This window comes from Vipera berus (assembly GCF_964194415.1).
Source record: "Vipera berus genome assembly, chromosome: 6".
Taxonomy (NCBI): domain Eukaryota; kingdom Metazoa; phylum Chordata; class Lepidosauria; order Squamata; family Viperidae; genus Vipera; species Vipera berus.
Window position 1 is genome coordinate 87,726,229 of NC_138208.1, and position 24,647 is coordinate 87,750,875.

Genomic DNA, 24,647 nt, shown 5'->3' on the forward strand with positions numbered 1-24,647 from the left:
CTAGGGGGGGAGTAGGGTTTGTGGGGAGGAGGAGGAGGAGGAGGACTGTGGGGTCCTTGGTGCTTTCTGAGCTGGGTGGTTTCCTTGCAGATGTTTCATGGCCCAATTAGGTAACACCATCAGTGCTGGGGGGGGAGTGGGGTTTGTGGGGAGGAGGAGGAAGAGGAGGAATGAAGGGGAAGAAGGAGAAAGAAAAAAGGAGGAGAACTGGGGGGTCCTGGGTGCTCTCTGAGCTGGGTGGTTTCCTTGCAGGCGTTTCATGACCCAACTAGGGAACATCATCAGTCCTCGTGCCAACCTCTGAACGGAATATCTGCAAGAGAGCTACCAAGTTCAGAGGGCACTTTGGACCCCCCCCCCACACACACACACACCCACTTTATTTGAAATGCCCATGCTTCGTTCAGCTCTCGGTACCACAAAGAATGAAAATCTGATTTCTTTGCTTTGACAGGAAAACTTGTCAAAGATGGCTCCCCTGCTTTCCTTTTGCTTGTCCTGCCTGCAACCAGCCGAAGAAGAGCAGAGCGCTTTGGCTGAAAAGCAGGCAAAATTTATACGCAGATTAAAAATTCCCAGTGCAGAATTGCAGCGTGTCAGAGGCATCTTCCTGGCCTCCTTGGGGCAAGTGTCTTGTTTTGACAGGGGTCAGCCCACGGCCACTTAGTCATGTGCGGATGGGGACTGCTCCTCCCTTGGCCTTCGTTGACACTGTGTTTGTGTTTTCTCTGCCGAAAGAATGAATCTGATCTGTCGTACCCCATAATATGTGTTCAGTTCTTTATGTGGGCTGAGATTTGAAAGTTAGAGGGCATGGGTTTTTATTTGGGCCAGACCAAAATAAATCCACCAGTGGGGGATGGTTATCAGACTTACTGCAATTTTTTAGACTTCCTTCCTTCCTTCCTTCCTTCCTTCCTTCCTTCCTTCCTTCCTTCCTTCCTTCCTTCCCTCCCTCCCTCCCTCCCTCCTTCCTTCCCTCCCTCCCTCCCTCCTTCCTTCCTTCCTTCCTTCCTTCCCTCCCTCCCTCCCTCCCTCCCTCCCTCCTTCCCTCCCTCCCTCCCTCCTTCCTTCCTTCCTTCCTTCCTTCCTTCCTTCCTTCCTTCCTTCCTTCCTTCCTTCCCTCTCTCCCTTCCTCCTTCCTTCCTTCCTTCCCTCCCTCCCTCCCTCCCTCCCTCCCTCCCTCCCTCCTTCCTTCCCTCCCTCCCTCCCTCCCTCCCTCCCTCCTTCCTTCCTTCCTTCCTTCCTTCCTTCCTTCCTTCCTTCCTTCCTTCCTTCCTTCCTTCCTTCCTTCCTTCCGACTTAGCAATAGTGCTCCGACTTATATACCACTTTACATTGCTTTACACCCCTCTCTAAGTGGTTTGCAGAGTCAGCCTGTTGCCCCCCCAACAATCTGGGTCCTCATTTTACCAACCCCGGTAGTATGGAAGGCTGAGTCAATCTTGAGCCAGTTAGGATCGAACTCTTGGCAGTCGGCAGACTTAGCAATAGCAATAGCACTTACACTTATGTACCGCTCCACAGTGCTTTACAGCCCTCTCTAAGCAGTTTACAGCTTCAGCCTATCGCCCCCAACGATCGGGGTCTTCATTTTACCCACCTCGGGAGGATGGAAAGCTGAGTCAGCCTTGAGCCGGTCAGGATCGAACTCTTGACTGTTGGCATAGTCGGGCTGCAATGCTGCATTCTAACCACTGTGCCTCCTCGGTCTCTTAGCCTCATAATATTGGGGCACATCAAGCACTGTCTTACCAAAACCGAATCTATCCCTCTGAATCGGTCACTGCAGTTGTTAAGTGAGTAACAGGGCCGTTAAGCGAATCTGGCTTCCCCCCCCCCCATTGACTTTGCTTGTCGGAAGTTCGCAAAAGGGGATCCCGTGAGCCCCGTGGACACGGCGACCGTCATAGATACGAGTCAGTTTCCCCGAGTGTCCAAATTTTGCTCACGCGGCCGTGGGGATGCGGCAACCGGTCAAAAGTGTGAAAAAAGGGGTCCTAAGTCACTTTGATCAGGGTCGTTGTAACTCCAGGCGGTCACTAAGTGAATCGCCGTAAGTCGAGGACTGCCCTTTTCCCCCCTCTCATCCAGAATCGTTCCCGGAGGGTCTCTCTTTTTCCACCCACCCCCGCGTTCAGGAGGCAGCGAATTGAATCGGAGCGCAAAGCAGAGAGAGAGATTGCGTTGTGCGTTTTGTTTTCCTCCCCGAACATCTGAGTCACGAGAAGCTTTTCCTCAGCTCAGGCTGCCTCTGGTGTTTGTGTTGCCGAGAATTGCTTAGTCACATCATGATGTGTGTTTCCCCCCCCCCCTTCCTCCTCCTCTTCCTCCTCCTCCCCCCCCTTTAGAGTTTGGATCAAGCTTGGAGCAGAAAAAACAAAACAGAAACAGAATTGGCAAGGTCAAGGTGCCCCGAGGCTGGTTGTGAATTTGGAAAGAACATCCGTCCCTCCGTCCTGGGTGTGTGTGTGTGTGTGTGTGTGTGTGTGTTTATACCAGAGAGAGAGAGGGGGGGAGAAATTGAGGCTGGTGGGAGCTGGCACAAGGCTGGGGTACCGGTGGGATTTGCATCCTCCCGCCTCTGAAGCCCGAACAACTTGACCCGGATACGAGGCACGGATTGATGATGTTCCTGTCTTCTCCCCCCACCCCATCCCCCCCCCTTCCCCAACTGTAAAATGATCCAGAAGGAGAAGAGAGGAAAACAGAACCGGCGGCCAGATCACATGCCGGTTACGCATGCCAGCTGAAAAGGCCGGTTGCTGGGGGAGACGGGAGCAGGGCCTGCCCTGTAAACACCAGAGCGGCCAATTATTTAATTACGCTTTGATGGGCATTAATGTGAGGCCTTCGGCCTTCCTCAAGGCCATCCAGGCAGCTGCTGAAGTAGAAACAGGCTCAAGGGGGGGAGGCTTCGGCAGATCCCTTTGATGGCTCCCTTCGGGGGGTTCCTCACCGGGGAATTCTCACTGTTGAGTTAAACTCCCGAAGTGGGGGCCGTATTGGAACGAGTGGCTGCCCAGCATCTTGGAATCATAGAGTCTTAGGGCTGGAAGGGTCTTGTAGTCAGGGGTCCCCCAATAATTCAACACTCAGAAGGAAGTTGAGAACTCCCTGTATAGTCAGTGAGTGAGAGAGAGGGAGGGGGGGAGAGAGGAGAGAGGGAGGGAGGGAGAAGGAGAGAGGGAGAGGGGAAAGGAGAGAGGGAGAGAAAGGGAGGGAGAGAGGAGAGAGGGAGGGAAAGGGAAGGAGAGAGGGAGGGAGAGAAAGGGAGGGAGAGGGAGGGAGGGAAAGGGAAGGAGAGGGAGAGAGGAGAGGGAGGGAGAGAGAAGGAGAGAGGGAGAGGGAAAAGGAGAGAGGGAGAGAAAGGGAGGGAGGAGAGAGGGAGGGAGAGGGAGGGAGGGAAAGGGAAGGAGAGGGAGAGGTGAGAGGGAGGGTGGGAGAGGGAAGGAGAGAGGAGAGAGGGAGGGAGGGAGAAGGAGAAAGGGAGGGAGGGAGGGAAAAAGAGAGAGGGAGGGAGAGAGGAGAGAGGGAGGGAGAGGGAAGGAGAGGGAGGGAGAGGGAGGGAGGGAGAAGGAGAGGGAGGGAGAGAGGAGAGAGGGAGGGAGAGGGAAAGGGAGAGGGAGAGGGAGGGAGAGAAGGAGAGGGAGAGAAGGAGGGAGAGAGGGAGAAAGAGATAGAAAGTGAGAGGGGGGGGAGAGAGAAAGAGAGAGAAGGAAAGAGGTATTCATTGTTTCTTTGATTGATTGATTGTGGAGTTGTGGCCTATCTGGGTGAAGATCTGCTCCTCCAGACCTCCTCCAGGGAACGATGCTGGCGATCACGCCAGTTTCCGTCTTCTCATTCCAGGCAGAGTAGATCTAAGATAGGCTGAAATGGGGCCGGTTAGAGAAGGTACAAAACGCTGTGGCTCCAATTGCACATGACTGACCGTTAGCGGCTTCTATGCAAAAACAAAGCATGCATATTTGTGGCTATCCTGACGGCAACTTCTTGTGTAAAATGTATTCACCTCCTGCTATTGTGGTCCTTTAAAGTCAGCCCGTATCGCTGTGATTCCCTTTAGATCTGCACTAGTTCCTCCTCCTGCCCGCTTGGTATCCCCTATCCTTTCAATTCATTATTTTAAGAGCGAGTGTATCCAATGGATAGGATTTAAACCGGCATTAATATCCACCTTTCCACCAATTTACTTTTAATGACCGTGTGAGACTAACATCCATGAAGCTGGCAAGACTCAAGCTTGGCCAAGAACCTCTGGATTCTGAGAAGGACCTACCATCTAGCGCAGGGATCTTCAAACTTGGCCCTTTTATGACTTGTGGACTTCAACTCCCAGAATTCCTCAGCCAGCATGGACCATAGAAGCCAGGGGTCTTCAAACATGGTCGTTTTATGACTTGTGGACTTCAACTCCCAGAATTCCTCAGCCAGCATAGACCATAGAAGCCAGGGGTCTTCAAACTTGGTCCTTTTATGACTTGTGGACTTCAACTCCCAGAATTCCTCAGCCAGCATGGACCATAGAAGCCAGGGGTCTTCAAACTTGGTCGTTTTATGACTTGTGGACTTCAACTGGCTGCGTGCCTGGCTGAGGAATTCTGGGAGCTGAAGTTCACAAGTCATAAAAGGGCCAAGTTGGAAGAGCCCTGATCTAGCGGTTCGTTTTTATTTTTCGGAGAAATGTAACAGTCCTTTGCTCTCCTTCATTGATAGTTCCAATGACCGGCTTCACCCAAAGGGCTACCATTGATCCGGAACTGAACGAGATCCATGTGCTGTCTGGACTGAGTAAAGACAAGGAAAAACGGGAAGAGAATGTTCGGAATTCTTTCTGGATTTACGACATCGTCCGAAACAGCTGGTAAGCAGATTGTGTTTTTTCTTCTTCTCCTAAGTCTCTTTTCGCCTTGTGCAGAGATCATCCTGATTAATAAATAAGAGGGCAGATTGTCTGTTTTTGGAATTTGCAGGTGAAGAATGGAAAGATTGATACTCCTTGGAGACGGTCATTTGCATGCTTTCTGAGAGCCGTTGAGGCCACTTGGAGGTTTATCTGTGTCCTCACCTGAGTGGTGCAAATGGCTATGGAGTCTTCTTGCCTGCACAGGGCCGAAAAAAATCCTGCAGCCAAGAAGGCCCCACCCCCATTTGCACCACTCCAGTGACCTTGAGGGCACAGGTAAAACCTCCAAGTGGCCTCAATGACTCTCTCAAAGGAATGCAAATGACCAGCTGTCTGCAAGGAGTATAAATCCTTCCATTTCTCCACCCTCCAGTCAGAGCTGAAGAAGCTTCTCGGATGAGAAGCGAAATGCCTTCAAAGGAAAAACAAGAAAGTCCAGTTGCCTCCTGAAAAAAAGCACCTTTGGGTCAAGGGCTACCTGTACACAGGTTTTAGTGTGAGATCTGAAGACGTGGCCCAAATAATCGCACGACTGAGAGGGTAGCATCATCCTCAATGGGTTAGCAACGTAGACTTGTAGTAGAACGTCAGCTTAAGAGGAGATAAATAAGACCTGCCAGTTCACCTCTGGGTAACAACCTCCTGCATTTTAGGTCTTGTGTCTACAAGAACGATCAAGCAGCCAAAGAGAACTCAAACAAGAGCCTTCAGGAAGAAGAGCCGTGTCCGCGTTTTGCACACCAGCTTGTGTACGATGAATTGCACAAGGTAAGATGCTTGACAATACGGTAGAGTGGTCAAGGGTTATCATTGTAACGCTAAGACCTGGGTTTTTTCTCCCCCCCTTTGTTGTTGTTAGTTGCGAAGTCGTGTCTGACCCATCGCAACCCCATGGACCACGTTCCTCCAGGCCTTCCTGTCCTCTACCATCTTCTGGAGTCCATTTAAGCTCACGCCTCCTGCTTCAGTGACTCCATCCAGCCACCTCCTTCTCTGTCGTCCCCTTCTTCTCTTGCCCTCAATCTCTCCCAGCATGAGGCTCTTCTCCAGTGAGTCCTTCCTTCTCATTAGGTGGCCAAGGGATTTGAGTTTCCACTTCAGGATCTGGCCTTCTAAAGAGCAGTCAGGGTTGATCTCCTCTGGGACTGACCGGTTTGATCGCCTTGCAGTCCAAGGGACTCGCAGGAGTCTTCTCCAGCACCAGAGTTCAAAGGCCTCAACTCTTTGGTGCTTGGCCTTTCTTATGGTCCAACTTTCACAGCCACACATTGCAACTGGGAAGACCATAGCCTTGACTATACGCACTTTTGTTGACAGGGTGACGTCTCTGCTTTTTAGTGTGCTGTCTAGATTTGCCATGGCTTTCCTCCCCAGGAGCAAGCGTCTTTTAATTTCTTGGCTGCAGTCCCCATCTGCGGTGATCTTGGAGCCCAGGAAAATAAAATCTGTCACTACCTCCATTTCTTCCCCATCTATTTGCCAGGGATTGAAAGGGTCGGATGCCATGATCTTGGTTTTCTTAATGTTCAGTTTCAACCCAACCTTTGCACTCTCCTCCTTCTCCTTTTTTCCTTTATAAGATTTATTGATTTTTTTTCATACATTCAATCGCACTTGTTCAACAAACGTGTTGTCTGAGTTTTACCTTCACTAATACAGATTTAATTCCTGATCCTTTATTCTTTTCTCTAGCCGTTGATAAAATAAGTCCCAAGTTTGATAATACTGTATTTCCTTTCTTCTTTTTCTTTCAACCTCAAAGTCACTTTGTCCATCTCTGCACAATCTAGTATTTTTAAAAATTATTTCTTCATCTGATGGTATGCCTTCATTTTTCCAATCTTGTGCGAATATAATTCTAGCCGCTGTTATTACCTGTAAAATCAAATATATGCTTTGTTTATCAGTCCTTTCTGGCAGTATACCTAATATCAAAAGAGTTCAGGTTTAAAATCTACATGTTTTCCCAGGATCTTTTCTAGCCACGTATGTATTTCTTTCCCCAATAACTCTATACAATAACGATGAATGATAGAGCTACAAATAAGGTAAACATAACATAGCATCGTCATCTTTTCGTGGTAACCAAACAACAGTTCTGTCCCAGCCCACGTGAGTCCTTGTTCTGCTCACAAGGAGGAAACCCCTCTTCCAATCAAGCAGGCAGGAACCGCAAGAAAAAACCAAACCCCTTTTATTCTCACAGACCCGAGTCAACGTGCCAAGGCAAACAAACACAGTCCACAGAAACTTGATCCTCAACACGAACGGCTGCCTTCAGCAACCAGCACCTCCCACACCTTCCCTTTTATTATTCAGCCAAGGCGTGGCTTCCTAATGCCTTCTCCTTTGCCTTTGGAGCTGCCCCATTGCATTCCTCTGTCCTACTCGCTTCTCTTGCCGGCGCTTTCGTGCATCCGGGATTTGTCCCAGCTGTGCTTCATCACTGTCCAACTCGGGCTCCCAGCACAGCCGCGTCTCAGCCTGAGCGCAAGTAGAGGGGCCAGGCTCCTCGTCCGACTGTAAGTCTCGGAGCTCCTCGGGGCCTTCCTCTGACTCTAATGTCACTCCAGGCCCCTCCTCCTCCTCCTCCTCTGAGTCCTCAGACTCAGCTGCCGGATCCACAGCAACAACATTATGAAATTTTGGATGAGAACCAGTAAGAACGCTTTCTCTAGGTTAAGTATCTTGGGCGGTTGTGAATTTCTGCCACTACAGGTGGAGACTGGCCCTCTTTGTATTAAGAGTTTCTCCGACTTTGCTCCCGTGAGACGCACGGTAGGTCTCCTCATTGCCGTGATAAAGTCACAGGAGTAGAAATGGGTCGAGCGACATCCTGGTCGAATCCAACCATGACGTGTAGAGGGCTTCTCCCTCCCTCTGGGATGCTGGCGTAGGCACCATTATCTTCAGGAATCTGACCCTCCACTGCTTAATATATGGAGAAGGGCTCTTTAACTTTGGCAACTTTAAGACGTGGACTCCCAGAATTCCCCAGCCAGCATGGGAAGTTGAAGGCCACAAGTCTTTAACATTGCCAAGGTTGGAGAACCCTGGTCTAGAAGAACGGGAGAGCAAAAGCAGTCAAACCTGAGCTCTGAAAGCTAGCCCCTGCCTCAGGGTTCTCTTTCTGGGGGTGAGGATGAGGATGATGGGGGTGATAGAATTATTCCAGATGTGGCCCAAAGTCACCCAGCTGCCATTCATGCCTAAGGTGGGACTAGAACTCACCGTCTCCTGGTGATTGGCCCAAAGTCATGCAGCTGCCTTTCATGCCTAAGGCAGGACTAGAATTCTCAGTCACCTGGTGATTGGTCCAAAGTCACCCAGCTGCCATTCATGCTTAAGGTGGGACTAGAACTCACCGTTGCCTGGTGATTGGCCCAAAGTCATGCAGCTGCCTTTCATGCTTAAGACGGGACTAGAAGTCACCATCTCCTGGTGATTGGCCCAAAGTCACCCAGCTGCCTTTCATGCCTAAGGCAGGACTAGAACTCACCCTCTCCTGATGATTGGTCCAAAGTCATGCAACTGCTTTCATGTTTAAGGCGGGACTAGAACACCCTGTCTCCTGGTGATTGGTCCAAAGTTACCCAGCTGCCATTCATGCCTAAGGCGGGACTAGAAATCACCGTCTCATGATGATTGGTCCAAAGTCATGCAGCTGCCTTTCGTGCCTAAGGCAGGACTAGAACTCACCGTCTCCTGGTGATTGGCCCAAAGTCACCCAGCTGCCTTTCACGCCTAAGGGAGGACTTGCTTTAACCACTAGATCAAATGGGCTTTTCTTGCAAGTCCTCCTGGACAGAAACCAAGGTTTATATGTTGGGGTTGCATTCCCACCCTTTTCCTCAGAGTAAGGAGATGTAGACCTGTGGTTTCCCTCCTCCTCTGCACTTTTCGAGCGTGCGAAACCTGGGGCGCCATAAACAGCTGCACGAGTAGCAGCACAGCAGCCCCAAGCATTTGGTCCTTAAGTCCAGTCGTGCTTCTTGGAAAACGTACCCAAGGCTGAGATGGTTCCCCTGACTGCCAGTGATTTATGACCAGATCTCTCCATGCTTCTCCCTTCAAGGTCCATTACTTGTTTGGAGGAAATCCAGGCAAACCTTGTTCTCCAAAGATGAGGCTGGATGACTTCTGGTCCTTGAAACTCTGCCGGCCGTCCAAGGAATACTTGCTTCGCCATTGCAAGTACTTGATAAGGAAGCACAGGTACAGACCCACAAAGGGGGCGGGGGGGGGGGAAGGCCTTTTAACAAAGGCATCGTGGAGGTGGGCTGTTGGGAGGAACAGCGCAGCCCTCCCCCTTTTAAATAGGATCTCTCACTCCTGGGAGGATGAAGCCTTGAAAGTCCATAAAGGCAACCATTAAAACAGAGGTCTTCAAACTTGGCCCCTTTTATGACTTGTGGACTTCAACTCCCAGAATTCCTCAGCCAGCCAATCATGGCCCAGGAATTCTGTCAGCTGAAGTTCACAAGTCTTAAGGCAGGGGTCTTCAAACTTGACCCTTTGATGACATGTGGACTTCAAGTCCCAGAATTCCTCAGCCAGGCACACGTGCCTGGCTGAGGAATTCTGGGACTTGAAGTCCACAAGTCGTAAAAGGGCCAAGTTTGAAGACCCCTGGATTAAAAGCTCTTTTTTTCTGTTGGATTTATTTCAAGGGAACTCCTGTCTGTTTATCAGTTAAGCTAAAAAGAAGTGAGGTATTGGCCGAGTGAGACTAGGGGAGGAGTCAAGTGAGGAATTAGTCTGGAATCCTTAAGTAGGCGCAAGAGGACAAGTTCTGACTCCCCTTAGAAGGTGGCTGGCTGGGGGATTCTGGGAGTTGCAGTCCCCAGGTCTTAAAAGTTGCCAAGGTTGGACATCCCTGACTTAGAAGATCAGCCAAATGCAATCTAAGTCAGGTCGTGGTCTTCTGTTTAAAAAGGAGGCTCTAGTCCACATGAGGTTCTTGGTCTCGGACAGCCCAGCAGAAACAGTGTCAGGCATCTATATCTTTTATATTTGGACAATGTCCATTTTTTTTAAAAAAAAATTGTCTCATGAGTCTGCCTTGGCTACATGCTGGTCTTGTGTGTCTCCACAGGTTTGAAGAGAAAGCCCAGACGGATCCCCTCAGCGCTCTGAAATATTTGCAGAATGACTTGTTTGTCACTGTGGATCATTCGGATCCCGAGGAAACGAAGGAGGTAAGTGGTGACATCTCGGTGTCTCCCCTTCCCCTGGAAACAATTGTGCAAATCCGCTTGGAATTGGCCCTTCTGAAGCATCTGGAATGACAAAGGTGTGGCTGCACGGTCCTGGGGAGTTGTGTATATGTGTTTTATGTGTTTGCTTTGGGGGAGGAAATCCTGAGTTTGGTGTGTCAGGAGTCGGTACGTTCCCACGACTCTCTGCCTGCCTTGCTCTGACTGGGGAAGCTGCCTGGATGGGCAGCGAAAGTCTCTCGGACTAACCACAACAAATAATTACAGGCAGTCCTCGACTTAGCGGCCACAACTGAACCCAAAATTTACTTTGCTAAGTGAGAAATCCACTTAAGTGAGCTTTGCCCCAGTTTTCGACTTCCCTTGCCACAGTTGCGAAGTGAATCACTGCAGGGGTTCCCTTGACTTTGCAAGGTTACAAAAGTGGATCACATGACCCCGGGACACTGCAACCGTCATAAATGTGAGTCAGTTGCCAAACATAAATCACGTGACCCTGGGAACACTGCAATGGTCGTAAGTGTGAAAAATGGTCCTACGTCACTTTTTTCAGTGCCGTTGCAACTTCATACAGTCGCTAAATGAACTGTTGTAAGTCGAGGACTGTCTGTAGTCCAGTTGCAATGATTCGGCCTTCAGACAGAAGGGGAATCTTATGGCTTACTGCTACCATGTTTCCCCGAAAGTAAGGCCTACACCAACAATAAGCCCTACCTTGATTTTGGGGGGCGGGCCTAATATAAGCCCTACCCCAAAAAATAAGCCCTAGTTTTAGGGTGAGGCGCACCCCTAAAAATCAAACTGGGGTTGTGGAGCTGCAGTCAGGCCTCTCCTTGCCAGCCCACTTCTTCTGAGGCCTCTTTTGCAGCCAGGCCTGCATTTCTCAGTCATGGGGCTTTCCGGAAGGCCACTGCAGCTGAGAACCGAGCTATGGATTCAATCCGTAGCTCCGTTCTGCAAGACCTCAGCAGCCGAGCGCCAAGCTACAGATTGAATCCCTAGCTCAGTACTCGGCTGATTAGGCCTTCTGGAAAGGACTGACTGCAAAATGCAGGCCCGAATGCAGCTGCAGAACTTCGGCCCCAGAAGAAGTGGACCGGCTGGGTGGGGCTGTCGGTGCCGGAGGTGAGGTAAGGCCTACCTCGTAAATAAGACCTGGTGTCTCTTTTGGAGGCAAAAAAAAAAAGATCCGGTCTTATTTTCAGGGAAATACAGTAGTAGAATGCAAAAACTTGCTTTAAACTTGTATTAAATGTTCGAAGCCAATCTCTGCCTGTTGTCTGATCCCAGCCCTTTCTCTTTCCTCCCCATTTTACATTTTACTTGTCCCAAAAGTGGTGTGTTTCCACTACTCCCCCCCCCCCCCGGCAAAAAAAAAAGACGACTGGACTTTCTTGATGGTTTTTTTCCCCCTTTAAAAACGTTTTGCTTCTCATCCAAGAAGCTTCTTCCGTTCTAACTGACTGGTGAGGAACAGAAGGGTGCGAATTTGGTGGGGGTGTGTGAAATGGATTTCAAATCCTTCTATTCCCCGCCAGTCAGTTAGAACGGAAGAAGCTTCTTGGATGAGAAGCAAAACGTTTTCAAAGAAGGGGGGGGGGATAAAAAGTCCATTTGCCTTTGGAAAAAGCAAATAAATAAATAAATAAACCATGATCTGGATGATTGAGAGTCTCCACAGACATCTTAACAATAATAGAGTTGGAAGGGACCTTGGAGGTCATCTAGTCTTCAAACAGGAGACTCTTCTATACCATTTCAGACAAATTGTTGTCCAGTCCCTTCTTGAAAACCTCCAGTGTTGGAGAACCCCCAACATCTGGAGGGAAGCTGTTCCACTGGTTGATTTTTCTTACGTCAGGAAATTTCTCCTTAGTTCTAGGTTGCTTCTGTCTTTGTTCCGTTGCCATCCGTTGCTTCTTACCTTGCCTTCTGACGCTTTGGAGAATAGGTTGACCCCCCCCCCTTCTTCTTTGTGGCAGCCCCTCAAATACTGGAGTACTGCTACCATGTCTCCCCCCTGGTCCTTCTTTTCATTAGACTAGACCAGGGGTAGGCAACCTTGGCTCTTTTATGACTTGTGGATTTCAAGACTGGAGGCTAAAACATATAAGGAACGGTTGCAGGAATTGGGAATGTCTAGTTTAATGAAGAGAAGGATGAGGGGGGGCATGATAGCCGCGTTCCAGTATCTCAGGGCCTGCCCCAAAGAAGAGGGAGTCAAGCTATTCTCCAAAGCGCCCGAAAGCAGGAGAAGAAGCAACGGATGGAAACTAATCAAGGAGAGAAGCAACCTAGAACTAAGGAGAAACTTCCTGACAGTTAGAACAATTAACCAGTGGAACAACCTGCCTCCAAAAGCGGTGAACGCTCCAACACTGGAGGTTTTAAGAAGAGACTGGACAGCCATTTGTCTGAAATGGTTTAGGGTTTCCTGCCTGAGCAGGGGGTTGGACTAGTTGACCTCCAGGGTCCCTTCCAACTACTACTACTTTCTTCTTCTTCTTCTTCTTCTTCTTCTTCTTCTTCTTCTTCTTCTTCTTCTTCTTCTTCTTCTTCTTCTTCTTCTTCTTCTTCTTCTTCTTCTTCTTCTTCTTCTTCTTCTCCTTCTCCTTCTCCTTCTCCTTCTCCTTCTCCTTCTCTCCTCCTCCTCCTCCTCCTCCTCCTCCTCCTCCTCCTCCTCCTCCTCCTCCTCCTCCTCCTCCTCCTCCTCCTCCTCCTCCTCCTTCTTCTTCTTCTCATCATTCCCAGAATTCCTGAACCAGCCATGCTGGCTCAGAAATTCTGGGAATTGAAGTCCACAAGTCATAAAAGAGCCAAGGTTCCCTACCATCCCAATTCCTGCAACCGTTCTTCGTATGTTTTAGCCTCCAGTCCCCTAATCATCTTTGTTGCTCTTCTCTGCACTTTTTCCAGAGTCTCAACATCTTTTTTTTTTTTGATATTGTGGTGACCAAAATTGGAGGCAGTATTCCATGGGTGGCCTTAACCAAGGCATTATATATATAAAGCGGTAGTTATTACTTACTAAAATCCTTCTTGTGTTGTTGTTCTCTAGTTCCAGCTACTCGCTTCGGCACTTTTCAAGTCGGGCTCTGATCTGAGCACGTTGGGTGAGTCGACTTCAGACTGAATCTAGCTGCGCGGGTCAAGCGCCCGTAAAAAAATCCAGGGCCTCGGTTTCCCCAGAGTTTGGAGCCATTGCCCACTTAAACCTTGGCAGCGCAGGTCAAAACAAATTAACCGGACATCCGTCATCCTGACAGCCAGCGGCCCTGGGCCAGCTGCGGTTTGGGAAGCGGGGCGGGGGATGAGCTTGATCCTTGCTCGCAAAGATGAAACGTGCTGTCACAACGGGCCGACTTCGGCCTGTTCTAAGCGATCTCTCTCCTTGGGCAGCCGGTCAAGGAAAACAGCAACATTTCCACTTCCCAGAACCAAAAATCCAAGTTCAAGTTTACAGATTAAGATAATCCTCCCCCTCCTTCGTAACTTGAACATAACAGAATAACAAGAGCTGAAAGGGACCTTGGGGGACGGGGTCTTCTAGTCTAGGGGTCCCCAAACTCTGAGCCCACTAGTGGACCCGTGGCCTGCTGGTCACCAGGCCGCAGGACAGGCTGGCCAGTGCGTGTGTGTGTGTGTGTGCGCGCACACACTCATCCCCACTTGCGCTAGCGCCCGCTGCCCCATTTGCACATACCGTTAACGCGGCACAGGTTGGGTGGCCCGTTTAGGCATGCGGTGGCCCGCGTGCCTGCACAAACAGAGCCACTAGCCCCGCACGGGTGCGTGCGCGGCTCTGTTTGTGTGCTCGTGCACACAAATTTACCAGCTGTTCCCCTTCCCTTGGGGCCGCCAGCCTGGGAAGGTTGGAGACCTGTGTTCTAGTCCAACCCCCTGCTCAAGCAGGAGACGGTATCCCATTCCAGACAAGTGGCTGCCCAGTCTTCTTCTTAAAAACCTCCAGCGATGGAGCACTCACAACTTCTGGAGGCAGGTTGTTCCAGTGGTTAATTGTTCTCTGTATAATCGTATCTTTGCAAAACAGGCAGTTGAGCCCAGAATTTCTGTTGCTAAGCGAGACGGTTGTTAAGTGAGTTTTGCCCCACGTTATGAGCTTTCTTGCCGCCTTTGTTCCGTTGTTAAATTACTAAGACGGTCGCTCAGTGACTTTGGCGTTCCCCCATTGATTTTGCTTGTCGGAAGGTTGCAAAAGGGGGATACCGTGATCCCGGGACACTGCGACCGTCATAAAAACGAATCAGTTGCCAAGCGTCTGAAGATTGGATCGGGTCACCAGGTGGGAGGCTGCAGTGGTCGTAAGTGTGAAAAACGGTCATCAAGTGACTTTTTCCAGTGCCGTCGTAACTTTGAGCCGTCACTAAATGGAACGGTTGTTAGCGGGAATTTAGGGCTCGTCCGTGGTTGTAAGTTGAGGACTACCTGTAGGGCTTTTGTGGGACCTTTCGGGTCAAGAAACCGACAGGTTTACATCTTCCGATGACCCACAACTCCTTTCCCCCTCCCTCTTCTTCTGTCTTCAGGCTTTTCGGACGTCGATCACGTCTACGCCCAACGAACTCAGCTCTTCGACACCCTGGTGAACTTCTTTCCCGACAACATGACCCCTCCCAAGGGCAACCTGGTGGAGCTCATCACCCTGTGACGAGTCAAGTTGCTAGACCTGTGGAAGGAAGAGGATTTTTTCCCCCCCAGTATTTTTAATTTTGTGCGTGTGCGTGTGCGCGTGCACCCGCCCGTGGGTGTGTGTGGGTGTGTGCGGTGAGCGATTGGGGGGGGGGACTGCAGAAATAGAAGCAAGCGGCGTGGGGGAGGGGCTTTGTGCAAATGGGTAATTAAAAAAAAAAGAATCGATAACGTTTCCGACGGGCTTCAGGATGGATGGATGTTCTGTTCATTTGTTCTGTTCGTTCTGTTCGTTTATTCTCATTCATGTTGATGCTTTTCAGAAGACTGGCGAATATTGATAATCTAGGGGAAAATTGGGTTTCTTGAGCTTACAGCCCCGGCCCTGGGTGCAAATTCAGGACTTTGAAGATAGGCAGCGCTTTTTAAAAAAAATTTGATTGGTTCACAGCAGTTTTATTCCCCCGACTGACTTTGCCGATTTGAGCTTGTTTCTCAGCCTGCTAAGCCCTCTTCAGCCCATGGAGGCACCTTAGAGTGGAAAGTAGGAGGATTTGGCCCTTTTTATTTTGAGCTACTGTTGGAAGAGAGAACATACATGAACTTTGGGGATCGTGCGCCATCTAGTGGCCATGAGGATGCATGTACTTTGGGGAATCTTGCGCCATCTAGTGGCCATCAAGGCCCACGATGTTGACATCTGCCTCAATCAGGGATGGTCCAACCTTGGCCATTTTTTAAAGACCTGTGGACTTCAACTCCCAGAATTCCCCAGCCAGCCGTTGCTGGCTGGGGGATTCTGGGAGTTGAAGTCCACAGGTCTTAAAAAGTGGCCATATTTGGGACACTCCGGTCCTAAATGGGGACATCCCGTCTTGCGAACCCATGTGGAGAAGACGCAACCTTGACTTGTTTCTTTTACCCAAAACTTTCCCATGTTAGAAAATGAAGCCTACACAAGCTCCCCCCCCCCCCTAATTTGCACCGAGAAAGAGTTTAGCTTTTTAAATTTCAGATTACAATCCCTGGAGTTCTAATCGTAGCTTTGGGGCTGTGTGTGTGTGTGAGCCGCTGCACAAGCGCGTGTGTTAGTTGATTGCTTTGTAACCCTTTTTCCCCCCCCCCCCCCACTTCCTGGATTACTTGTTTTTCTGGGAAAGCTTACGCAGTTAGACCGGCGCAGTTGCGCTAGGTTGGACACACAAAGCCAGGAGTTTCCACTCGGACACTCTCTTTTAGAGTTGTCTCAGCACTGGATCGTGTGCCACAGTGTTGTGACTGTGGAGAGGAGAGGTCACAGTGTGGTGGAGTTAGTAACGTTCTTCTGACATTCGTGGAGGTGGACGCCCTGGTTACAATGGGGTGGTTAACCCCGTCCCTCCATCTGATGACCTTCCTCCTCCTTTGCGTGCTTAGATTCCTCTGCTCTTAGATGTCGAGGACCACAGTGAGATACACAGCCTGCTGCGTGTCTAGTTCCCACCCCACAAAACTACCCAACAGATGTTACTCACATTGACCCCCCCCCCAACAGAGATTCATCATCTCGAAACCAAAGTGAGATCCCAGCGCTGATGGTCTTGCTTCTTCTGGCTGCCAAAGGCTCTTGCGGCGAACGTCATCCTCGCAAACCTTGGTGAGGCAAGTTGTGATGGCCGTCTTCTTCGAAGCACGCCAAAGGCCCCCGTTTCGTCCCCGAGCACGACAAGGAGAAGAGTGAAGTCCTCAAGGAGGTTTAATCCAGTGCTCCTTAAGTCTTTTCACTTGTTTTCTTTAATACACCCACCCCAACGTCCCACAAACCTTTCATTTCCATTCCCCCCCCCGCTACAGTTGGCGTTGTCAAATAAGCAAACGAATCGGGATATGGAGCTATTTGGGCTTCAGCTTCGTAAATCTAGTAGAAGTTACATCGCAGAGAGAAAGAGTGAGAGGTCTTCTAGCACGTGGGTGATCATCTGCAAGATTGCACTAGAAAACCTTTTTTGTGTGTGTGTGTGTGCTGGTGTTTGCCCTGCCCACGGGGAAAAAAAAACGGGGCTGGGTTTCGATCAGGGCCTGGACTTCCTCCTCGCAGGCTTTCACACAACCACGCGCACCCCCTTGGGAAAAAAACGTAAACTTTCTCCCATTTCCACGGTAATAGGAAATGTCTTGAAACGTAGCATTTGAAGCCTTGGGGATGAAGTACATTTTAGCCTAGTCAGGGTTCGTAGATACAATGAGCTTTTTCCTCCTTCGGCACTAGGGCAAAGCTTGCGCTTTTGTGTCATTTCGCTGGGCGGTTTGTGAGTTTGGGCTACGGATGGAAGCTGGGGAGCGAACCCACGCTGGCTCTTGGTGCCTTCAAGAAAAAAAAAAGGGGGGGTGCCAGACCAGAGACTGACATTCATAAAAGGGTTGGCCAATCGGGAACTGTCGGATGTTTTTGACTTGCTGGCATGTTTTCCTATTGGCTGTGCTGGCTGGAGACGTCTTTCCACCAGCATCTGGAGGACTTAAATTGTCCACCTCTGTCTGCTTCAAAGGGTTGACTGATTTAACCCTTCCGAAATTTCTTACAACTTCTAAGAAATTAGAAGCACCCAGGCAACAAAAGGACAGATTTGCTTGGTGAGTTGGCAAAAAAATTGGTCTGACGCTAGTAACACTGTAAGCCAAGGGGTCTTCAAACTCGGCCCTTTAATGACTTGTGGACTTCAACTCCCAGAATTCCTCAGCCGGGCACGCTGGCTGAGGAATTCTGGGAGTTGAAGTCCACAAGTCAAGAGGTCTTCAAACTCGGCCCTTTTATGATGTGTGGACTTCAACTCCCAGAATTCCTCAGCCAGGCACGCTGGGAGTTGAAGTCCACAAGTCAAGAGGTCTTCAAACTCGGCCCTTTTATGACGTGTGGACTTCAACTCCCAGAATTCCTCAGCCAGGCACGCTGGGAGTTGAAGTCCACAAGTCAAGAGGTCTTCAAACTCGGCCCTTTTCCAACTCCCAGAATTCCTCAGCCAGGCACGTGTGCCTGGCTGAGGAATTCTGGGAGTTGGAAGTCCACACGCCATAAAAGGGCAAAGTTTGAAGACACACCCCCCCCCCCGCCATAAGCCACAAGATTTCGGCAGTCCGTGCAATCTCCAAGGAACTTTTAAGCTTTTAGCACTATGCCTTCCTTCCCTTGTGTGGCAGCTCAGCTAGCGGTTTTTTTACTCTTGATTTTGATCATCCCATTTTGCCATTTTTGTCCAAAGATGGTGACGACGTGGTTTACGTAAACCAGGGTCACAAGCCATGGTTTGAAATCGTTTCTGCTTTTCAAACTATAAATTCTGACTCCCTGTCATTCGAAAGAAACACAGTTGGAAACAACGCACAATTTGCGTCGCAAATAACCCTCGTATCGGAAAAGGCGCTTGGAATATCAAATCCATGGTTTGTGAAGGCCCTATAGATTGTGGCCAGTACTGGCAGACTAAAAAAAAAAAAAAGATCTATATTAGCACAGTAGCCAAGTGCCGCCTTTTAAAAATTACAAATTAAAAAAATGACAGTGAAAAAATAAGATATTTTTTTTCCTATTTGAGGCACCCAGACTTTTTTTAAAAAGCCCCCCCCCCCGCCCCATTTTAAAAGAATTTTTAATTGTCAGGTATGGCACAAAGAGTCAGCTTTCGCACCTGGGTTTCAAGTAGAGTTTTTACCATCCTTTTTATGTGAACTAGAAAAAATTTGCCCAGTTTTTCCGCGTATAGATAAGACTGTGGTAGCCGAGGTGACATTCTTCCCTATCAAGGTTTTATGATGTGTTTTTTTTTGGGGGGGGGGGTTGTTTAGAATGCATGGCATGGACCCATCTTCCACTTCCAGGAATTTGCATGCCTTACCTCAGGATCCTCCCCCTTCCCATTGAATGCATGTTCTTTTGGAGTGGGGCATGCTAATTTCATGACAATTTCTTCCAAATGTTCTTTAGGTTGAGATAGCACCAACATCCCGTAAACACGCCTGCCCTTAGTTGGTCCCATCCACGCCCGTGGGTTTAATAGCAGTTGTGGTGGGCCTCCAAAAAGTCACTCACTGGCGTCTCCTTTGGTGACTCGTGAGAACATGGAATGGACACCTGGCATGTCACGAAACAGCTGTCTGGTTTCACCCAGGAAGTACGTGGTGATAAGCTTCTCAAACTTGGAACTCACCAAAGGACAGGACCCCAATTCCCATGTCTCAGACCAGGGGTCTTCAAACTTGGCTCTTTTATGACTTGTGGACTTCAACTCCCAGAATTCCTCAGCCAGACATGCTGGCTGAGGAATTTTGGAAGTTGATGTCCACAAGTCAAGGGGGTCTTCAAACTTGGCCCTTTTATGACTTGTGGACTTCAACTCCTAGAATTCCTCAGCCAGGCACGGGTGCCTGGCTGAGGAATTCTGGGAGTTGAGGTCCACAAGTCATAAAAGGGCCAGGTTTGAAGACCCCCTGTCTTAAACCAAGGGGAAAATGATGAGAATTGTAGTCCAGCGCTTCTGGAGAACCCCAACTTTGAGAAGACTGATATGACATGAGATCAGGGGGTGTCGAACCTTGGTGACTTTAAGACTTGCGGACTTCAATTCCCAGAATTCACTAGCAAGCATGGCTGGCTGGGGGATTCTGGGAGGTGAAGTCCCACAGGCCTTGAAGTTGCCAAGGTCGGACAGCCCTGCCTCGGGTGGAATAACTAGGAAAGAAGAATACATTTCCCCATATTTATGAAACAGAATTCCCTCCCGACTTTACAAGTGGTGGGGGAAAAACACACACCAAGATTTGGAAGATAATTATTGCTTATTAAGAGAATGACTCAAATCTTTCCTCAGCAGCAGTGTCCATAACAAGTCACGTCACGGTGAGGTCAAAATGTCGACACACATCTTGATGTCTAACCTGAGATTTAATTGTGAGAAGCTCTTTTTCTAACCAGGCATTGAAATACCATTTTTTAATAACAACAATTTGTTATGGGAATCTTTTTTGAGGAAACCACCATTTCTGCTTCTGAGCTGGTGTTTTAAGGCAGGTTGTTGACTTGTAGAGGCACCAAGAGACTCTTCGTAACTGGAACGTTCCTATCAGAAAAAAAGTAGAATCGGTTGATATTTCTTTTAATAATTTGGTCCAACTTAGTGACTTGGCCATTCAAACAGCGCTGGACATTTAGCGCTGGTCAGTTAGTTCTCTCTAGCTATGTTAAAAGTCTTGGGCTGGTCAGCAGCATTAAGAGTTGTGTGTTGCATGGACTTGACCGAGATGAGAGAGTAGACCTCAAATGCATGAAGGTTCTTCTCTGAAAAAGATCCTCTTGTTCGATCTTGAGGGCCATTGCCCCTGTTTTTAATCACAACTTCTCTTGTCACCGCCCCCCCCTCCCCTCCCCCTGCACACGCATTTCGGGAGGATCCCCCAAAATCTCACAAAAATGAGCATCTCTTAGGACAGATTCAGAAGTCATCCTAAGACAGACCAGGAGATGAGTGAGGATGTCTTTCAACTTCTGGGTCTTAATCTGAATTCTCGGATGTAATTCTGTAGAAAAGAGAAAGCCGATAACAGCGGTCAGTTCTGCCTTTAGAGATCCTGTACGGCCAACTAGCAAAAACTCTTGGGAGAGGACAGATAAAACTTCACACACACACACACACACACACACACACACACACACACAGCAAGGTCATTGCAACAGTTGAAGTCGCGCAACGTGAGAATGAAAAAACCCAAGTTTATTTTCCACCCAATCCTGTAATTTTGATGTAGGCCTAGCGGTTCAGTTCGATAGAGAGGTTGCAACTTCTTGCCATACCTGTTGGATCAGTTTCCGATTGCTACATCCGGCTTCCCCCCCCTTCTTCTCCCATTTCCTAACTTTACGTCATTTAGAGCGAAAGATTGACAGGTGTCATGCTGAAAACTGAGCTGTTCCCTCTTGAAAAAAAAAGGCACGGGTTTGTAGCACCTTTATGGCACGGTTCCGGCGTCAGAAAGACCCACAGAATTGATTGGTGTTGACTTGTTCCATTGGCTCAAGCAGAAAATGTGTTTTTTTTTTAAGATAAGTGAAATTTCATGGCTGTTGCATTTGATTAGAGAAGCTCGGGAACCTGAAGTTCTAGGGGAAGAGCGAGGAAATCCACCCTCTGAATTCTCAATTTTCTTTTCCCAAAATTAAAAGCCCGCAGATGCTCTGGGGAAAGACGTGAGAAAGCAATATAAATCCATCCGAAGCTGCTGAGCTGGACGTGGCTTTGGGAAAAAATGGCAAGGGTTGGAATTCAACTTGGTCTTCTCCAGGAGTGAAACGAAAGAAGGGAGGTGCTCTTCAAAGGTGTGTGTGTGTGTGTGTGTGTGTGTGTGTGTGTCTGTGTGTGAAAGAGGAGATATTTTAGAAGCGGGTTTTGATTGGTTTATGTTTGACGTAAGCCTCAGTTCTTGGTCCTACGGCCGTTTTCTCTGATCAGGTGCTTTTTGATGCCTCAGGTGGGAGAAGCAATTTGAAGGATCACGAGTGACAGAGGAAGGCATGGGAAGTTAATTTTAATTTTAATTTTAATTTTTTAAAAAAGGAAAAGGTTAGAGGCAGAGCGAGCCAAAGGCATTTTCGTACCAAAGGAATCAAAAGCTATTTGGTCCCCGCTAGGATGAGCTTAAAAATACAATCCAGCCAGATTGTGTAAACCAGGAGTCTCTAGACTGGACCGTTTTAAGACTTCTGGACTTCAACTCCCAAGTCCACAAATCTTTAAAGTGGCCTTTAAAGTTTGGAGACCCCTGGTGTAAATCATACCAAAGTGTGCATAGCCATTTAAGGCGGGGTGTGTGTGTGTGTGTGTGTGTGTCTTCAAGCTTGGCCCGTTGATGACGTGTGGACTTCAACTCCCAGAATTCGTGCCTGGTTGAGGAATTCTGGGAGTTGCAAGTCCACAAGTCATCCAAGGGCCCGAGTTTGAAGACACCCCCCCCCCCCCGATTGAACACAACGTGCTTGTGGGATAACCCCTAGGCCCGGCAGATTGTGTCCCATGGGTTGTCACCTCCACTTTTGTCAACAAAGCTCCTCCCAGCTCTTTTTGATTCGCCACCCGCTCGGCGCACACGTGCGAAGCCTTTTTCCTGCCGTGCCGACCGCTGTGGGCCTCTTCAGATGTCCTTTCCTGTTGCTTTCCGCTTCCCGCATCTTTCGGACATGCGATTGTTCCGCCAGGTTGAAGATGTATGCAAGAGTGACTTTGGGGACAGAAGAGCAATTCCCAATGTAGAATTTTGCTGTATGTAATGTATATACGGAGAGAGAATGTATTTTGTTCATTTTTTTTTCTTAATAAAAAGAAATTACGCCGAACCTGGATTCTCGCAGCAGCTATTTCTTGAACGCGTCTCCTCTTGCCCTTTCATCTGTCATGATAGTCCTCGACTTGCAGCTGTTTATTTAGCGACCGTTCGAAGTTACAGTGCCACTGAAAAAAGTGATTTAATGACTTTTGTTTTCACTTAGCATCCTCACCTGATCAAAAATGGTATAGGGTTTTCCTGCCTAAGTGGGGTTGGACTAGAAGACCTCCAAAGTCCCTTCCAGCTTCTATTCTGTTCTTTTCTGTTGCATTCCATTCCATTCCACATTTTTTCTATTTATTCTACTATTCTATTCTATTCTATTCTATTCTATTCTATTCTATTCTATTCTATTCTATTCTATTCTGTATCCTATCCTATCCTATTCTATTCTTATCATTATTCTATTCTATTCTATTCTATTTTTATTCTATTCCATTCCACTCTATTTTCTATTCTATTCTATTCTATTCTATTCTATTCTATTCTATTCTATTCTATTCTATTCTATTCTGTATCCTATCCTATTCTATTCTATTCTTATCATTATTCTATTCTATTCTATTCTATTCTATTCTATTCTATTTTTATTCTATTCCATTCCACTCTATTTTCTATTCTATTCTATTCTATTCTATTCTATTCTATTCTATTCTATTCTATTCTATTCTATTCTATTCTATTCTATTCTATTCTATTATTTTTATTCTATTCCATTCCACTCTATATTTTCTATTCTATTCTATTCTATTCTATTCTATTCTATTCTATTCTATTCCATTCCATTCCATTCCATATTTTCTATTCAATTCAATTCAATTCAATTCAATTCAATTCTATTCCATTCCACTCCACTCCATATTTTCTATTCTATTCCATTCCATTCCATTCCACTCCATATTTTCTATTCTATTCTATTCTATTCTATTCTATTCTATTCTATTCTATTCTATTCTATTCTATTCTATTCTATTCTATTCTATTCTATTCTATTCTGTATCCTATCCTATCCTATTCTATTCTTATCATTATTCTATTCTATTCTATTCTATTCTATTCTATTCTATTCTATTCTATTCTATTTTTATTCTATTCCATTCCACTCTATATTTTCTTTTCTTTTCTTTTCTATTCTATTCTATTCTATTCTATTCTATTCTATTCTATTCTATTCTATTCTATTCTATTCTATTCTATTCTATTCTATTCTATTCTATTCTATTCTATTCTATTCTATTCTATTCTATTCTATTCTATTCTATTAGAGAGTTTTGAATTTTCAGCAGCATTTCTGTCCAGAATTTTGTCAATTTCTTTTGTCAAGTTTTTTCATCTTTTTTTTTAAAAAAACCTCTCCATCTTTGTTGTTCTCCTTTTAAAACTATGAAACACTTCTAGAATAGTTCCCATAATCAATGTTAATGCTACAATTACATCTGGACTGAGTTTGGGGGTGGTGTGGGTGGTTAAGTCCGGCCATGGGCCAAATTTTAAAATTTGGGAGAAAAGAAAACGCAAGGCTTGGTTCTAAAACTACATCCTCACCCCACAAGTAGCTAATATATCGGCAAGCGAAGAAGTCAACCCTTCACAAAAAGAATTTCTTTTTATTTGACAGTAATAAGCAATGTCATCAAAATATACTTTGTAGGAAAATGTAACCATGCTTTTTACAGCCATCTCTCTCTCTCTCTCTTTTTTTAAAGAATTCCAGTGTATACTTGACTCCTGTTTCGGCACAAAATTTGCCGGGAAAAACTATACAGTGTTGGGTGCAGCGCCCCCATTTTTTTATTACAATCAAACGGGGCTAAAAGATATGCCACAGTCCATTCAGATTACAAAAATAGAAGCCCAGTAAGCTGCAACACGCAACACCACACACACACACACACACACACACACACACAGATTTAAATCTCGCTTAAGGCTTAACACGCCATCCAATGGCCCAATTGCACATTTATAAAAGCATGAAAAGAGGCATTGGAAGCACATTCATAGACGCATGGAAGGGTTCAAATGTTCTGAGCTGGAATCGTTATAGGTAGTCTTCGGCGTATGACGGTTTCGTTTAGTGACGTTTTAAAGTTACAGCAGCACTGGAAAAAGTGACTCGTGAATGTTTTTCACGCAACCGTCGCAGCACCCCCCCCCCACCACGGTTGCCTGATCGAAATTCGTACGCTTGGCGTTTAGGATGGTCGCAGTGTCCTGAGGTCACGTGATCTCCATTTGCGACCTTTTGACAGGCAAAGTCAATGAGGGGGGGGGAGCCAGATTCGCTTAACGACCATGTTACTAACAACTGCAGTGATTCGCTTAGTGACTGGCAAAAAAGGTCGTAAAATGAGGCAAATTTCCACAAATGCCTCACGTAGCCACAGAAGTGTACTGTTAAGTCCTTGTCGTCAAGTCGAGGATTAACTATACCGGGGTTCTTCAAACTTGGCCCTGTTATGACTTGTGGAAGTTGAAGTCCACAAGTCATAAAAGGGCCAAGTTTGAAGAACCCTGAGCTA

The 24,647-nt window shown here is 47.4% G+C and overlaps 1 protein-coding gene and 1 long non-coding RNA gene across 3 annotated transcripts in view; both read left to right on the plus strand.

Annotated features, from left to right (window-relative positions):
- Positions 1-15,505, plus strand: part of MKLN1 (muskelin 1) — a 95,569-nt gene extending 80,064 nt beyond the window's left edge. For both annotated transcript variants that reach the window (XM_081331758.1, XM_081331757.1), the window contains 6 exons: positions 4,720-4,867; positions 5,563-5,677; positions 8,985-9,124; positions 10,005-10,107; positions 13,184-13,238; positions 14,673-15,505. In XM_081331758.1, the coding sequence (XP_081187884.1) occupies positions 4,720-4,867; positions 5,563-5,677; positions 8,985-9,124; positions 10,005-10,107; positions 13,184-13,238; positions 14,673-14,794 (683 nt within the window). In that variant the 3' untranslated portion in view covers positions 14,795-15,505. The remainder of the gene's footprint in view (positions 1-4,719; positions 4,868-5,562; positions 5,678-8,984; positions 9,125-10,004; positions 10,108-13,183; positions 13,239-14,672) is intronic.
- LOC308670313 overlaps positions 1-24,647 on the plus strand; it is a 605,733-nt gene that overhangs the window by 239,764 nt on the left and 341,322 nt on the right. The gene's annotated exons all lie outside the window — the stretch shown is intronic.